General features: G+C 39.3%; 1 protein-coding gene and 1 long non-coding RNA gene across 4 annotated transcripts; one reads left to right on the forward strand and one right to left on the reverse strand.

The window, feature by feature from the left end:
- The first annotated feature begins 5680 nt into the window (after positions 1–5680).
- Positions 5681–13072, forward strand: LOC120503776 (alpha-1-antitrypsin-like). 2 transcript variants are annotated; one of them, XM_039712687.1, is made up of 5 exons: positions 5681–6959; positions 8626–9295; positions 10747–11017; positions 11678–11825; positions 12797–13072. In XM_039712687.1, the coding sequence occupies exons 2-5, from the start codon at positions 8638–8640 to the stop codon at positions 12986–12988; spliced, it is 1269 nt and encodes a 422-aa protein (XP_039568621.1). In that variant the 5' UTR covers positions 5681–6959; positions 8626–8637; the 3' UTR covers positions 12989–13072. The 2 variants fall into 2 exon arrangements, with proteins under 2 accessions (XP_039568621.1, XP_039568620.1); XM_039712686.1 differs by lacking the exon at positions 5681–6959 and adding an exon at positions 7403–7540.
- On the reverse strand, positions 7225–10706 carry LOC120503777. 2 transcript variants are annotated; one of them, XR_005627837.1, is made up of 4 exons: positions 9699–10706; positions 8588–8786; positions 7914–8017; positions 7225–7628 (listed from the first exon to the last, which is right to left on the reverse strand). It is a non-coding gene; the product is annotated as an uncharacterized LOC120503777 (long non-coding RNA). The 2 variants fall into 2 exon arrangements; XR_005627836.1 differs by having other exon boundaries at positions 7225–8017; positions 9699–10701.
- Positions 13073–17910: the final 4838 nt, after the last annotated feature.

Genomic DNA, 17910 nt, shown 5'->3' on the forward strand with positions numbered 1-17910 from the left:
AAGGAGAAAAGGAAAACAAGCAACATGGAAAGAGCAGAAAACTGTATTTGTTATCATTTTTAGGAATCAGAAGTGAAACAAAGGTTAAAAATGTAAATGAGGAACTCAGAAATCCAGGATAACCCATAGTGGAGATAGATTTAACTGTTATCTAGAAATTATGTGAAGTTTAACAGACACTGGAAGAAAACCAGAGGCAATTTTGAATAGTGTTAAAGATCATAAAAGAAGGAACAAGCAAAAGCTGTATATTGTTGTGGGGTCAGAGAGAGAAATAGTATGCTTGATGTATAAAAGAAAATTACATTATTCCAACAGCCAGTGGTTAGTGCCAGTGCACAGGTCTGTAATTGTTCCCAGTGTTGTACAGTACCCACTAGGGAGAATATAAAAGCACATAACAGAAGCAACAGCCTTAAATGTCATGGGCTGAAAACAAATTACATATTCTGCTGGAAAGACCAACTAATACACTGCTAAATGCACAAAGTAAGGATGGAACACCTCTCCTATGAAGAAACACTGAGAGAATTGGAATTGTTCAGCCTGGAGAAAAGAAGGCTTTGGGGTTACCTGATTGCAGCCTTGCAGTACCTGAAGAGACCCTACAGGAAAGATGGAGAGAGACTTTTTACAACAAGGGGGAATGACTTCAAACGGAAAGAGAGTAGGTTAGATTAGATATTAAGATGGAATTTTTTACTGTGAGGGTGGTAAGGCACTGAATTGGTTTGCCCAGAGAAGTTGTGGATGCCCCATCCCTGGCAGTGTCAATGGCCTGGCTGGATAGACCCTGAGAAAACCTGGTGTAGTGGAAAGTGTCCTTGCCTGTGGCGTGGTTGGGAACTAGATGATCTTCAAGGTCCCTTCTAACCCAAACACAAATGATTCTGCAGAGCACTGCAGCAGTTTCTTTCCTGAGAGGTTTACATCTGTTCTAACTGCCAGCAATTTCCACACCACTATCTGCTCAAAGACCACTCCCTGCCAGGCTTAGTGAGGTGATGGCTCCCTTTCTCTTTTTTATTTTGTACATCTGATACAGTAAGGTTAAACCCAGTCTTAGGGACTTTGTACAAGGGCCTGGAGTGGCACAACAAGGGGGAATGACTTCAAGTGGAAAGAGAGTAGGTTAGATTAGATATTAAGATGGAATTTTTTACTGTGAGGGTGGTAAGGCACTGAATTGGTTTGCCTAGAGAAGCTGTGAATGCCCCATCCCTGGCAGTGTCAATGGCCTGGCTGGATAGACCCTGAGAAAACCTGGTGTAGTGGAAAGTGTCCTTGCCTGTGGCGTGGTTGGGAACTAGATGATCTTCAAGGTCCCTTCTAACCCAAACACAAATGATTCTGCAGAGCACTGCAGCAGTTTCTTTCCTGAGAGGTTTACATCTGTTCTAACTGCCAGCAATTTCCACACCACTATCTGCTCAAAGACCACTCCCTGCCAGGCTTAGTGAGGTGATGGCTCCCTTTCTCTTTTTTATTTTGTACATCTGATACAGTAAGGTTAAACCCAGTCTTTAGTTCAGGCTCCAACTCATTCGGTACACTGCTATGAATCATAAGTGAAACTCAGACCTATTCCCACCTGAAATTACTCACTTTTTGGCCAGTTTTTGGACAGTATAACATGGGGGTTCCTTAAAGAAATGCTTCAGTCTCTTTACTAGAAAGAAATTAAGAATTTTCATTATGCTTTCTCACTCAGATGTTAATTCCCTTCCTCATTATCTTGTGAATGACATCCAGCAAATAAAACGTCCACTGTGTGATTGGGTTTCAATATCATAAATTAGCCAATTGCTTCACTGAATATTACCTCTCATAGAGCTGTAAATTACCTAAGTCCCTGGAAAGTAACAGCGTAGTCAAAACCTGACTCTACTGAAGGTAAGCACCAGCAATTTTGGCTTTACAAGCAGATCTAGCAATAGCAGGTGACAAGAACATTTACTTTTCTCCTTTGCGTCTTTTCGTGACTCAAAAAAAAGTCAGCTGGTGGGGGAGGGGGCTGGACAAAGCATCCACGTGGATTATGCTTCACAAAGACCCCCCTGAGATAAACGGAAGGGCAGAAGATCCATGGAAGCTCTCCCTCAATTAATGCTAAGCAAGGTTCAGCTCAGAAAATGCAATGGTTTCTCTGTAAATGACAGATCAGAAGTCCCTGGATCATGACAAAGATGTATGATGCTGGAGCTGGAAGACACTGAAGATCAAAGAACAGAGCTGTTTGAATGTAAAAAATTCTAATTAGGAACACATTTTTACCATGCAGTGGTTCAGTCTGGAAGACGTGGTCCAGAGAGGATGCAAAATACACGTGCTTGGAGACATGTACCTGAGAAACCTGATGTTTTGTGCAAAGGGCTGGACTAGACGGCCTTTGGAGGTCTCTCCATCCTAGATTTTGATTCTAAGATTCTGCTGCACAGGCACAAAACCTATGGGGAAAACACACTGGGACACTTGTTGATGATGTTTTCCCAAAAAGGAAAATACTTTATATAGACAGTTTTAGAAATATGTTTAATGTCCGATTATAATCACTGAGTTTTAATGTTTCTCTGCTATATTGATTATATATCTGCTGCAAGAAACCATTGGACAACATAGCTGGACAAAAGTTGAACAAGATTTTATTACTAAGTGCATACGTGTGTTATGTTAGAGAAGCACAGAACATCTCCCTTACTTTTTCACTTCAACCTCTTTCTGGCATTTCCAGTTCCCTCCTGTCCACAAGATAGGTCTGTCTCGAGTCCCTGGGCTGGGATTCCTCAGATGAAATCATTCCAGGAAGCCACTGCATCAGCAACCTCCCTTTACACTTTTGCTGTCCACCTCTGTTCCTATGAAATTTGCCCACTTTCTTTGCAGGATGTTCACAAAGACCTCCTGAATTTTGCTGGGAAGCACACTGAGGCTGCACTAGCCAGGGCTGCTGAATCTTGTCTTCTCACTACTCAGCAGTTATCACTGATTACAGCTGTAGGTTAAACTGTCTGTAGCAAAAACCACTGACGAAACCTTGGCTTGGAGTTTTGTAAATCCATATAAGGCATGATGGTCATCAACATCATTGGAAAAAAGAAAGTGTAAGGGAAGATGTTGTAAACTATAATCCATTATCTTCTCTGTGCAGACTTGATGCTGCCTTAAGCAGCCTGTGTGCAGTACTCACAGCTTTTGCACTCTGAAACAATTTTATGTGTTGGAGATATTAAGGATTAGGGGCTTGACTGCACAGATTTTGGGTTCTTGTGTGATCCAAACTTTTGCTGTGATTAAACAACAAGAATATGAAATTTGTAGCTTGAAAATAGCCTCTATCAAATACAAACTGAGGAAAATGTCAATTTGCTTAACTGAGACCTGTTTTTATATTGTACAGAGGGAAGCAGAGAATGTAGGCAAAGACAACTTGAAATTTGATTACATAATACAAAAAGCAAATAATTTCAAGGAGTGATCTTTATTTCATATGCATGCATGCATGCATCACTAAGCAGCTGTAGAAACTGATAGTGTGCCAGGAGCACACTGTCAGATTAAGTTGGGCTAATTAAACCTCATTACTTTGTTAGGCACAGCTCAGTGAACAGCCACTGTGTAGCTGCTTACAGAAATTCAGCAGTGCCAACAGTCCAAGCCAAGTGAAAACATGAGGGGAGAGTTTTCTTTAGTATCAATGACAAAAATCAACATTTCATCTCTTGAAAGGATAAACACAATACATCAGATCAGAATGACTTTGCACATGACCTGTGTTTGTATTAGAACTAAGAGCAGAATTATGTTTCTTTCACAAGTGGGCTAACAAGAAAAATGAAGCAGATGACTGAGAGGCATTTCAGTGCATCCAGAGCCTGTATTTGCATGTCTTAAAGTTTCTTGTAAGCCAATCATTACTACTACTAAATAAAACAATAATACATAACTACTTAGGATTAGTAACACTTTCATGGACAAACTTCCCACTAGCACAACTAACGTTTTCAAAGTCAGAGTTTTAAAATTAAACTCTTTTAGTAACAACAGGGCTCTTGGATAAAAACATGACTTGGCCAGGAAATATCAAACACGTTAACATTTATTCCAAACATCTGCCAAATGTCTCCATGAAGTACAGACTGACTATTAGGACATTTTTTGTTTGGTCCATAAACATGGATTTAAGAAATCTGTTTCCATATTTAAGAAGTTCACTTTCCACACAACACAGACAAGTGTGTATTTGACACATGAATTCCGGTTCTTCTCAAGTTCAATAAATGCAATACATAGAAGGGAAGCTTTTGAGAGTTTAATGAATGAAACAAAATGGGATCATCTCCTTTCTTTCCTGAGACTTTAATTCTGAAATATTATTTTCAAGGCTTTGAAATATGAAAATGGCAACACAACAATTTTGCACATCTTTTTATAACCAATTTGTACTTTTTACGGTGCTTCTCTATTTGAGATAGCTTTTTACATAGATAACTATTAAAAGAAAACTAGAGAAAATCTTGAATACCCCTCAGAATGACACCTCAGAGTCATAGAGGAATCCAGAATTAGCCCCAATGCTTGCAATACAATTTTTTACAGTACTGTCTCTCTCCTGCTACCTTCTGCTTCAGCTGGCCCTACAGCTGCTCAGGAGAATCCATGGCCCAGGTTTCCTTTTCTGTTGTGACCAAACCAAGGCTCAAGAAAAGCTTCTGAATGTAGGGCATTCTGAACTTTTTCTGAAGTTTCTGAACTGCTGCCAAGCTCATTTGTGGGGAAAAAACCCCAAGTTATGTGTCCATGGCCCAGGTTTCCTCTTCTGTTGTGACAAAACCAAGGCTCAAAGAAAGCTTCTGAATGTAGGACAGTTTCTGAACTGCTGCCAAGCTCATTTGTGGGGAAAAAACCCCAAGTTATGTGTTAATTGCCTCTTCTGATCTGCTTTTCTTAGTGCCATGCTGAAGGAGGTGCCCAAGATGTATGATCAAAAATCTAAAGCCCCAGTGCAGGCTCTAACACACTTCAGGAGATGCCTTAGCAGTTGTGCCACTAGTTGGCAATAAGCTAGAGAGGTGTATCTGGTAGTACAGCTGCTCATGGCCATGGACCTTTCCTCTTCAGAGATGGCAGATGGCTGCAATGCATGTTTGGGGACAACAAACATCAAAGCCAGCTAGCCCAGCAAGCCCTGACTTCTACCTTCTCTGCATGGCTACATCAGCATTTATCTGTGTCCTCAGACAGCTGGAGTTTTTTTAATCCATGTAATGTTTAACAGAAGTGTAAATATTTAACAATGTTCACCTCTATGATTAAAAAAGTGCCCAGAACCACCAACAGCCTGTCTTGGAGCACCACGAGCACCTCTCTCGTTTTCCCTGAAACACTGCACTTGTGGCATAAGGCATTGTGGCTTATACATTCATTCAATTTAAATGCAGAGTGTTTGTGACTGACAAAAAAAGAAAACAGGCTATTTTATCTAGCCTCACCTGACCTTCACAAGTGCTCCAAGAGACAGCAGCAATTGGTACTCTAATAAGAAAAAATTCAAATTCAAAAATCAAAATACTTAACAGCAAACATTGATTCTATCTAAGGCAAACTGCAGAGCTAAGCTATATCCTGAAATTTAAAAAAAAAAAAAAAAAAAAAAAAAAAAAAATACTTAACAGCAAACTTTGGTTCTATCTAAGGCAAACATGCAGAGCTAAGCTATATTCTGAAATTTAAAAAAAAAAAAAGGAAATTAAAAAAAAGGGTTGAGTCTGTAAATACCATGCAGGGAACCCATCTGCATGACCAAGGCCATGATCCCAGCAGGTAAAGAACAATCTCTGAAAGCAGCATAGCTGGGAGCTGCTGTGCTTACACAGTTTTACATACACAGCTCCTTGGTTCTACAGCATCAAGGGGATTGTGCTGTCTCTTACTGAACAAATCCTGCGAAGTGTAGCAGAGGCATAGAGAGACTAAACAGGCATTGTCCTGGCTGGCTGATCAAACTATGCTCATCCATTGGTGAATGGGGGTAAACCTGCTTCACAGCACTTATCTTCATCTTCTTTGGAAGATTCCTGGGAAATACATCTTTAGAAGAAGGTCGAGACTCACAGTTTGACACTGCCTTATTACTGGTTAATATTTCTGGGTTACTCTCTTCCATCATTTGTTGTTGTTTGATGTATTTGAGACTAGGCTGCTGCTCGTATACATTACAGCAGTTGCATTTGTTCAGTATTGTCTTTGGGCATTTGCAGTGATGGTACATATTTTATACAGCTTTTTCAAGAGCTGCAATCTAAATTAAGTACTTTCCAGATCTTGATAGGCTAGGTGGTCCTTAACAGAGATACAGAAAGAATAATTTGATTGTGAGGAGATCATTACAAGACCGAACAAGGTACCCTCTTTATTTATGAGGCCAAGAGGACTCATTGGTCCCTGAGTAGCGACCAGTGGGGTTTCTAATGTGTAGAAATAAAAGATGAGACATTGACACATAAATGGAGCTCAGTAAGCTGAGTAGCATGACTGAAGAACAAGTGGTGCTCCTTGTGACTGCCTCACCCTGGCCTTCAGAGCTTAGTACTGGGCAAAATTGTGTCTCCAGATGAGCAGTTATATTCATCTCAGGTAGCACACAGGCCAGAGTGCTGTGCTCTTGACACCAAAATATCATTTCCAATAAATATTTGCTTAACAGTTGCATACCCTTTGGAATGCAACACTGTACTCTACTGAGCAGCCTGGGCCTGGTGGTCTTTGCTCTGTTTGGAGTGAAGAGATGTGGACACATGCATACAAGGTCCAAGAACACTGGCTTCACCAGCATTCAGCTTTGTGTTTCCAGGTAATATGTATCTGAAGCCATGTAATGTTTAACAGAGGAAAACAGCAGTACGAGTAAAGCAGCAAGAAACAGCACAGCCCATTGAGAGCACGAGCCCTCTGAATGTAAAGTAAGTACCCAGTTATCTTTATCTTAATGACTTTGACCCAGCTGTATGGTATTTAGCTAAGTGAGTCATAAAGTACATCTGCTTTCAAGAGTGAAATCTAGTTTCTAAGTACTCAAGACAGCTGAACTTAATTTCAAGAAATACTGAATAGTAAATTCTGGGGATTCATTATAGCAGTTCCACAGAGTATAATTCTGCTATGAATATTTATCCCAAATAGCTCAAAAAATCTAGAAAAAATATGCTTCAATGACAGAAGTATTCCGACTTCTCAACTGTCAATTTTATTTATCATTACTAATTTTCCCTAAAGCTGACAATCAGATAACCAAAACTGAAGGGAATGAGTAAGTAACTTGCTTAGACTAAGATAACCCAGACAGAATTCACAACCTGATCTTTCTATGCCAATGTCCTCTGCAAATTCCAATTTACTCAGATCACACAGAGCAAAGCTGCAAAAAGACAAGCTGGCTCCTTTTCACCCAAACCTTGGTGGTCAGAGTGCTGTCCCAGGGTGGAGAGAATCCCAGTAAACATCTCATCTGCTCTGCTGAACCCGTGTCTTTTACCATTGACTGGTAAGCAGGTAGCTTATGATCTTCTGCCTGAAGCTGATCTGTTTCAAGCAGGACATTAGGTGAAGGCTATTTGGAGCTTTTCTAGTCACTGGTACCATATTGTTAATGGGAATAGCTCTTACTTGTTTTCTGACATGTTAAGCATCTTAGACACCACAAACCAACCCAGCATGTTCTTGGTTTAACTGGTAAACGAGAAAGCAGTAAGCAAACAAAGACAAAAAGTGATCACACTTTTTGTGTGATCACTTTTTGGACACACAGGGCACCTTAGACATTTGTAGTGAAACTACAAATGTCCAAGGTGCCCTGATCCAGTCTTGCTGCTGAGCACTACTCTGGCCTTAGGCATATTTACCTTATGAAAGGATACTTTCCTGCTGATATGAAGCTTGCAAAGACAGGAGAGGCCAAGCCCACACTAATGGTCTCACCTTCCCATAACAAGATGTGGGATACACACAAGAAGGAACCCATCTGGAAGACAGGTGACACATGAGTGGTCATTTAAAACAGACAAACATACTCTAATTTAATCAGGTATTGAAGCAGAAAAATTTTACCAGCTCTTATGATTAGTCACTTTGTATGGTAAAATGAGTCAGGAATGAGAGAAAATAGCACTTTTGAATTCTGCAATCTCATATTGTTTTCCTTTGATATAGCAGTGTAGTACTATTTTTTAGCATAAACCTCATTCAAACCCTAATAGCATAATAATCCTGGAGGTCTGAAGAGATAAGCACAAAAGAATTAATCAGAAGGCTTCTAATGTGTTGCTTTGCCAGTTCAAAAACAAAGCACCTTTTCACTTCTTCTCTCCCTTGGACTCTTATTTTTCTTTAATACTCACATGTTTCTTTCCCCATTAACAAGGAAGTAGCTAGAGTAAAGTAGAACTGAAGCAGGCAGCAATGCATAGGAATTACAGATAAACTCAGAAGCACAAGGATTTAAAAGCAAAGGAGGAGGTCAGGACATAACAGTGATTTCCACTTGAAGGCAGTAGCAGACAGAAATAAAAGATGAGGTGTTGATACAGCCAACCTCCAGCATCCAAGACCTTTTGTTCTTTGTCCACGCAGTATCTGTGAAGAATGATGAAGGCCATGCTCCCACTGTGCTTGCTGGTGGCCATGCTTCACCTCAGTGTCCACAGTCTGACCCAGACTGATCACCACACTGACCAGCCTGAGGCAACCGACACCCAGGAGCAGCATTCTCTCGAGGTAGATCCTCTTGAGTCCTGCCAAAGGATAATCCCGAGCAATACAGACTTTGCCTTTCATTTTTACAGGCAAGCAACCACTCAAGAACCTGACAAGAACGTTTTCTTTTCCCCAGTCAGCATCTCTGCTGCCCTTGCCCTTCTGGCCCTGGGCTCCCGAGGCAGCAGCCAGGCTCAGCTGCTGGAAGGACTGGCCTTTAACCTCAGCAGCATCCAGAAGGAGGAGATACACCACGGCTTTCGTCAGCTCCTCCGCTTGCTGAACCGCCCTGGCAGCCAGGTGCAGCTGAGCATGGGCAGCACCCTGTTCATGGACAAACACCTGAAGCCAATGAAAACCTTTCTGAAGGACATCAAAAAACTCTACAGAGGAAAAGTTGTCTCTAGTAGCTTCCAGAATTCCACTGAAGCTAAAAGAGACATCAATGATTATGTAAAGAATAAAACCCATGGGAATATAAACCAAGTACTTGAGGACCTTGATCCAAACACTCTGATGGTAATTGTTAACTACATTTATTTCAAAGGTAAGTTACATAGATTCTATTTACTGCATCTGTTTTGTGCTGTTTCACCTGAAGTAAAACAAGGACACCAAGTTATTTCTGAATAATTTTTAAATGAACATGTTACGTGAGCCTATTATGGAAAAATACTCTGAAACCTCCACCACTCTGAAACCTCTTCCACATCTAAATTTTTCTAGCATATATTTAGACTTCTAAACATAAAAGTTCATTTACTTGTAATATTCATGTTCAGGGAATTGCCAGGGAACAACAGATTTATTAATTGTTAAATTATCCTGTCAGACTTCATCTACTTATTATTTTAAAAATCAAAATGTTTTCACATTTTATGTGTGAAGTAGAAGACTAAAATCTGAAGGTGATGCTTAACAAAAAATGCCAAAAACTTTAATTTACTTACAGTCCATGACTATTACATGGGTAGGTACCTCTGGAGTTGGAGTCCAGATGTTCTACACCTTGTCATCATATTACACACATCCCAAGAGGTATTTGAATGTATTGCTTTGGAAATTATTAACTTCTTCTTGGGTGTTCATTTGTAGCAGCATGCAGGACATAAATGGAATTTCCCACCCAGAAAGGAATATTTGGAAATTATGGACTTTTAGCAAAATAAAAAAATATTTTATTTCAAATACTTTATAAATTTTCGTGACCTAATTTCAGGTTTCCTAGTCTGAGCACCATATCAGAGCAAATTTCTTTGATGGAGGGCAAGGGAGAAGGCTTAAACTTATAAAGTGGCTGGAATATTATGGAGTTTATATTCCTTTATTTATTTTTTAAATTACACTATTTCTATTCAACATTTTAAAAAAAAAGGCCAAAAAACATACTTACAGAATGGCAAGCTGTAATCCCAGTCTATTTGTTTAGTGAATGAACTTTTTTTAATTACAAAATAAAATATCATAGAAAATTCAGTTGAATAAACATATAGAGCAAAGCATGTTGAAGGCTAAAGACCTTGAGGCTTTATTCCATAATGCAGTCATGTTCAGGTCCAAAAGTTTGTGTTTCTCTAGCATGTAAGCTTTTCCTTAGTATTACAAGATGAAAAGCATACAAGAAACCATGTGAAGAGCATAACATGCTACCTTTTAAAAGTTAAACATCTGCTGTGAAACTTGCTTTACAAACAATATTCTGAAAACAGCAAATCCCTGGATTCTGGTCAGTTTTCATTTTCTTCAAATAAAACATAAGGTAATACAATGAAGTTACTTCTTTTAATTTATCTGACATAGAAAGATTGTCCACACAAAATTTAACCTGTGGTATTTAGTTGTTACAGAGAATAAGATATTTAATAAACTTTGAACACCTTTTATCTCCAAGTGTAAATACTCAGATATGATTTTATTTACTGTAAATTAGTCTGGACAAATTAACATATCCTCACTGAAATAAGTATTCAATTCCATTCTTTCTCTTTTGGTTTTAAGCTTACTGGGAAAATCCTTTCAATATTAAGGGGACTCACAAGGACTTTTTCCATGTGAATGCAAAGACCTCAGTTGAAGTGGAGATGATGACTCGAGATGGATTTTATAAAGCATACTCTGACAGGAAGCTGTCTTGCAAGGTGGTGCAGATTCCTTACAAGGGAGATGTTACAGCATTGTTTATCCTGCCCAAGAAAGGAAAAATGAAACAGTTGGAAAGTGCCCTGACAAAAAACACCATTTCTAAATGGGAAAGATCTCTTCAAAGATGGTAAATATAGAATTTTGATTTGATGATTCAAAGTAGTCAGAACCTGAAGTCTGAATGCTATGGTCAGGTTTTAGAGTTACTACCTTGCATTTTTGATGGGAGGTTTAAACAACAGAAGAAGTATAAAGGATCAGACCAAATGATTTGATACTTTCAGCAAAAATTAGAATCATCATTGTTTTGTGATGGGAGAAGAGGTCTCTGAGGTGGGAAATTTAATTCTTTTTTCCCCATACATTTTTCAGTTGATGCTAAGTATCACCATTTCCCTCATCTCAGGCAAAATATTTTGAGTGGTAATACTGTGACATAGCAATCAGTCCCTTAGAGGGAATGGGGTAGGAATTCCAAAAGCAGAAACTTCAAGGTTAGAATAAGAAATCAAACTTTGTCCCAAAAATGCTGGCAGCACTACTGTTTACTCTCCCATAAAGTGACTCTGTTGCAGGATCATAAAAGAAATATGAACTGATGTCTTTCTCCTTCCATATTTTTCTATCCTCCTCAGATCAGCATCTTCCTATCTTCTTTTTCTTGCCATGTTTCTCAGATGAAAAGATTAGCATTCTAGCACAGAAGAACCACCATCAAGCTAGGAATCTTCAGTCCAAGGCATGTTCTGATTGCAATAACTACCATAATTTACTTTTGTATTGACAGGAGGATGGAATTGCATATTCCAAAATTATCAATTTCAGGCACCTATGACTTAAAGAGGATCTTAATGAATCTGGGCGTAACCGATGTGTTTTCTAACCGGGCTGATCTGTCTGGAATCACAGGAAACCGAAATGTGAAGGTTTCAAAAGTAAGTTTATCAGCAGAAACAACCATCTATGGATTCCTTAACAACCAATTGCCTTACCCTAAGTTCACCTGTGAAATTTGACTTATTGCTAGGGCTGGCTGATACTCTGAAATAGAACATTTAGCTGATAAAGTCCCTTTAAATTCCCTCAGACTTCTCCAAGATCTGGAGATAAGTATATTTTCTTTTATCTGACAAGCAAAGATGGAGGATAGATGTAGAGGCGGATTTTAGCATTTAACCAGGAAACTAAACACAGCATATTTTGTACATGTAAAAGAAGTACCTATGGATGACCGTGTTGTGCATGTCTTGCATCAGAAAAAGTGGCCTTTTTCTAACATGCATTCTGTAATTTTAAAGGATTTAGAAACTGCTGTTGCTATTAAGACTCTGTTGAGTGCTAAAAACATAAAATGGACCAGACTTGAGGAAAACAACCAATTTACTTAAAATAATGTGTAGATAAAAATTAGCATTTTTACAACCATTCTGAAAACATCTCTTAAAATTTTCTAGCATTTTGGGGCTAGTAAAAGAAAAATATTAAAAATGCCCAACAATAATTTAACAAAAAATTTGGTAGCAAGGTTGAATTCCTGGCTAAACTGTGTGCATGTGCTGTTAGGAATACCTACAGAGTAGTTCTGGAACCCTATTCCCTTTCCCTGTGAAACTGACATTCCCTGTCAGTTTGCTTGGTTATTTTACTTTCAATTACTTCCACAAGGTGTGCAGTTGCTAAGGTCTGCATTGATGCACCTGTGGTGAGGAACACTGAATGTGTAAATATTTGCTTATTGAGACAACATTGCTAAGAATCACACAATGGTCTGTAGTGCCCTTCTTCCTGGTTCCTGGCTTACCAGCAATTTTTGTGAAAGACAGTAGTTGAATTAACTTTGTGTTAATTTGAATAATTTCACACCACATCTTCCTCATACATTAATTCTTGCTGTATTTTATTGTAGGCTACTCACAAGGCCCTGCTGAAGATCCATGAGAATGGCACAGAGGCTGCAGCAGCCAGCAGCATAGATTTTCTTCCTCATTCTGCCCCTCCCATTGTTAAATTCAATCATCCATTCTTGCTGCTGATTGTTGATCAGTATACTCAGAGCATCCTCTTCATGGGAAAAATTGTAAACCCAACTGAAAAATGACTGGTCAGTGGCTGGTCTTATTGGTTTGAATTGCATTTTATGGAATTGTTGTCCATTGAGATTAAAATTATATCCCAACAGTTATTAACAATTTTCTTTTTCCAAAGAATCAGGAAAGAGTGCAGTCATTCTTAGAAACATTCATTTTGCTTCGTCCTTCCACAGAAAATAACGATTGAGATATACCTATTAGTAAATAGTGAAGAATTTGATACATCAGCCTTTTAGTGATCAGTGCCATCTTTGAAAATCGAGGTAATGTCCAGCTGAGAGACTCAGTTGAAAGTTTTATTTACTGTAAATAAATAAAATTTGACTGGATAAATCCAAATGAATTCTCTGCAAACTACAGGTTAGCTTCTGATATTGGGAGAGTTTCCAGTAGAAGGGAGGCACATCTACAAATTACACACTGGGAGAGTCAGTCACTTTAGACCAGGCCTAGACACTTCCTCTGAAGGTCAAGTCTTATTCCATGGCCATTAATGTAACAAACTCTACACAAACATCCTATGTGGAAGCACTGCTGGGAAATGTTTTAGTTGGCTAGACATCCAAAAGTTTCTACTGGCATTGCATTATAGATTTAATCTTGTATTTCTTGTAAATAGAAGTCCCTTGTGGATGTTCAAAAGGGACAGGATATGAATACCTGGAAGGGGGAAGAACAAACAGTGAGATTAATCCTATCTCGAGAGTGTACATCTATGCTGGTAAATAAAGAGCTCTAAGATCTGTTCTCTAACCATGAGGTCAGCTGGCTTATCACGGTACATTGCTTAATTCTGAAATTCTGACCCTGCAAGGCATCCCATCTACTTATTGGAAATGGGCCTTGGCCTGTGCTAACTCCAAACACATGCTTAGCACGTGTTTGGAAGAATCCTATGGTGGCATGTGTCTGAAACTGTTCTAAAGGTATAAGAATGTGTCTGCAGACTGATGGCCAGGTCTGTTCCCCAGAACTGCTCTGTGTACTGCAACAAATGGAGCCAGAGTGAACAACAGAGGAGAGGGAAAGTGTCCCTTCACCACTCAGCCCTACAAGCTCCTCTCTGCTGGCAATTTGCATATTTTTGAATAACACTAAGTCCCAGGTGATGCTGATAGGCCTTCACAACTGCTTCTCAGAAATGAGGGAACTGGAGACCCTGATGTGAAGTGAGATTTGGCAGTTCAATAAAAGCCCTTCAAAACTATGTCAAGTCAGACTGCGAGGCTCCCATGTAGTTAGCACAAATGTGTTTTGGTGCTCTCTCCTGATTTGTCCTGTGCATTTGCTGTAATTGTGTATGCTTATTTTCACAGTAAATATGAGTGCTTATTTTCAAAAGGCTGTTCCTCATTAATGATTTGTGGTGTTCCTCAGCTGATACCACAATGCTTTGATGATGCAGTTACCAGAAACACTTCAAACCTGAGCACAGAGAAATGACCATGAAGCATAAAATATGAAAGTTTAATTCTATCATGTTGTAACATAAATGACCCAAATGCAATTTAAAATGTTATACAACCTACTGTGGAAGCATAGGCATTGTCCATCATCTATATCCCCTTTCCTCCTTAAAAATATTGAAACCAAGATTTTTGTTATGATCCAGAAAGTCTGTCACTAGTTCAAGGATGCAGTTTCCTGGTAAGTGTGGCCTGATGCTGCAAACTGGAACGAGCTGGCAGAAAAAGGCCATTGGAGAGTCTCCCTTGGCAGGTGGACCCCTTGTTGAGAAAGGCTCAGCACCCAAGGCCAACATCATGCAGATATCCTTCCAACAACTGTGCAGGGGCAGGCAGAGAGAGCAGGCAGAGGTGGAGGTGGAAAAGAGCATAGCTCCCCACTCCTCGGACCTGACAGTGATGTCAAAGCAGAGCACGGCTGCAGCAATACTACTGCCAAATTAGTGCTGAGCTAGAGAGTTATAATCAAATTCTAGGTGATCAATTCATTCTCAAAGACAGTGAGAGACCAAAGGGAAACTCATTTTTTGACTGCTAAAAATGTTTAGAAGTTATTTTACTGACAAATCAGAATGACAAATGTGGCTATAACCTGATAAAGTAATAACTACTGAAGTTCTCAAAGAGCCAGATGGATGAATTTAGGAGTTGTTTTGGCATGTATCCAGATATGAAATCTATTTACAATTTTACTTTTTCTTTATCCGTGACTGCATGAAATGCTCCTTTGCTGCATGTGAGCTTGTTGTCCTCAACTGTCAACAGCTCAGTGGCCAGAAGCAGAGTACGAAAACTGAGCTCCACAGGAACAGCAGGCCCACAATGGAGATTCTTTGGGGTGCTGCCAATGAGCATCCCTCAGAAACACACACTCTTCCTTACAGTTTTACAGGCAACTGACTGCCCAAGGACCTGGCAAGAGTATTTTCTTCTCCCTGGTCAGCTTCTCTACTGTTTTTGCTCTGCTCTTCCTGTCTCTGGAGCCACCAGTCAGGCTCAGGGGCTGGAAGAGATGGCCTTCGACTTCACTGGCACTCAGGAGGGCACCACAATTTTAATTTTCTGCCATTTATTTTAATTCTGGAAGTTATACATGCCATCTCTAAGCTCTTGTACCATTGCCATTAATTCAGAATTTTGGTCTGTAGTCCTAATTACGTGAGTTTGATGTATCTTTTGAAAAGAGAAATTCATAGATGAGATACATTTTCAGAGCAAAATTTTGGTCTTGAATTCTACTTACTATTACTCATTTTAATCCCTGTTTTATTTGAGGGTTTTTTATAAAACTTCTAACAACTAGTTTTGAAAAGCTTTGGTAGTGTCAGGTATGTCTACAACTCTGCTATCTGGCAACTTAATGGAAAATACATCAGGAAAATCTGAGATGAGCAGTCAGTGACAGATCACCCATACTGAGCATTACAGTGCTGGCTGATTGACTTCAATGGAATTCACATCAGGCCCTAAATGCTTGTATGCTCTTGGAAACATTTTTCATTCAATGCTAGGAGATTAAGTACAAAAAAGTAGTAAATATAAAATATTATTTTCTGAACACTGATGAAATAATGATCTGCGGTAAAATGTCGGTTATGAGAAAAGAAATCACACCTGATAAAAAAAGGACTTTATTTTCTTCTGGGATATAACACAGAAGGAAAAAAATAGAGTATTTGGCTCTGCTCATACGGCTTTCTTCTAGCAGACTATGAGTTTATATGAAAATTCAGTTCAAAGATTCCTACTACATTAGTGAAAGAAGCTGAAATCCAAGTAGGAAAGGTCTAGTTTCTATTCCCAGTTTTGTCACAGAATTTTGCTTAGCCTTCTGCTTTTTTTTTCTTTCTGTTAGTCATGCTGGTTTTTGAAAAGGGAGCCTAAAGCAGTTGCATTATTTGAGGAGAAAAGGATCAAACATTTCTAAGACATGGAGAGTTTATTTGGGATGCCCTCTACAGGAAAAGATAAAATTACTGAAAGGAGTTGATTTTTATTCTACTTATACCAGTTTTGCAATGATACCAATCTCCCAATTTTAATGGAGTTACATATGTCAAGAAGTCAGTTTAGATGAACTTTTAGATGAACTTTTTAGATTAACATACCTTGAATGATACGTCTTTATAGGGAAACAAGAAATGGCTGCTTGAGGATTTATCATGCAATGTACACATTTATCTTGCTTATCTTTTGTTTTTACAGTCAGAAATCCTTTGCCCTGGAAAGCCCTCAAATATAACATGAAAAGCCAGCATATAATAATAAGATGACCAAGCAGAAACTGAAATATGATAATCTGATGACCAAACAGCAACAGAAATAAGTTAATGATATGGGATGAAACTGCTCCTATAAGGAGGAACCAAGACACATTGCATAACTGACCAGAGTCAGAGAGAGTAGAGGGAGAGATAATGAAATTATTCCTTCATTCCTTCCATATAGATCATTATCAGGCCAATGGGAAAAGCATGTTTGTCAGTCTTTTATATGAGTCCCCTGGTTCCTGGAGCAAGAGTCCCCCTGTCCCAGCCGCCACTTATCTCAAAGCATCCAAGAATTCCACACTCTCTTCTGTGCAATTCCCCTGGATGGCTCACATTTTGCAGAGCTACACAAAATTTCTAGTTTGGCCTTACATTTGCCCATGTTCTGGGGACACAGCCATTTTCAAAAACAGGAATGTGCAGTGAAGTAAGAAGCTGCTTTCCTCTACCTGTGTTTTTCCTGGCTGACATGCAGGTGATACCCATGTGTGGTAATTCACCCTCATTTTCCATTGCCTTCAACAGCAGCAACATATATTATCCAAGAGTCTATTTCTGGCACCTACAACCTAAGGCAGATTTTAAAAAGACTGGGCGTGACTGATGGATTCTTTAACCATGCTGATCTGGAATTGCTGGGAAGCTGATTCTTTGAAAATGTCATTTGTGGGTCTGCTGTAACTGCTGGTCTTAACCTTGTCCAGGAAGACTTTTGGGCCAGGGTCAGAGGATCTGGTTCCTGGGAGGTGTGAGCAGGGACAGAAGCAACTTTCCACTCTCGCCCTGACATGCTGAGTGCTGCTGCATCTCCTGGAGAAAGGAGAGGAATCACTGCAGCAGCTTTGCTGCTCCCAGAAATTCTTCTCAAGAAACAGTGGCATCCTTCAGATGGTTAGCCAAGCATTAGGACTGGGCTGAAAGATTAATGCTATCTATGTAGGCAGGCCTAGGCTTGAGAGAAATATCTTGTCTTTGCTAGAGTTAAGCAACAGCATACTTGCTACTCCTGAGACTTGGTCATTTTGCATAATACTGCAATAAACTTTCTGGGTACTTGCACATATCATGAAAAAAAACCCCTCTCTGTAGGAATATATTCTGACCAACCCTGCCTCTGACTTGTAAGAGAGTAGTTACATAGCAATAAAAATGATGGTTGATTCCTATGTGGAGATAAATTGTAAGTTTACCTGG

This window comes from Passer montanus, unplaced genomic scaffold, assembly GCF_014805655.1.
Source record: "Passer montanus isolate IOZ18808 unplaced genomic scaffold, ASM1480565v1 scaffold27, whole genome shotgun sequence".
Classification (NCBI taxonomy): domain Eukaryota; kingdom Metazoa; phylum Chordata; class Aves; order Passeriformes; family Passeridae; genus Passer; species Passer montanus.

Excerpts from the sequence above, each read along its gene's own strand:
- LOC120503776 (XM_039712687.1), top strand. The coding sequence starts at position 8,638 with ATGATGAAGGCCATGCTCCCACTGTGCTTGCTGGTGGCCATGCTTCAC. Across the intron at positions 11,018-11,677 it reads GAAAGATCTCTTCAAAGATG|GAGGATGGAATTGCATATTC; the intron begins GTAAATATAGAA and ends TTGTATTGACAG. Across the intron at positions 11,826-12,796 it reads GAAATGTGAAGGTTTCAAAA|GCTACTCACAAGGCCCTGCT; the intron begins GTAAGTTTATCA and ends ATTTTATTGTAG.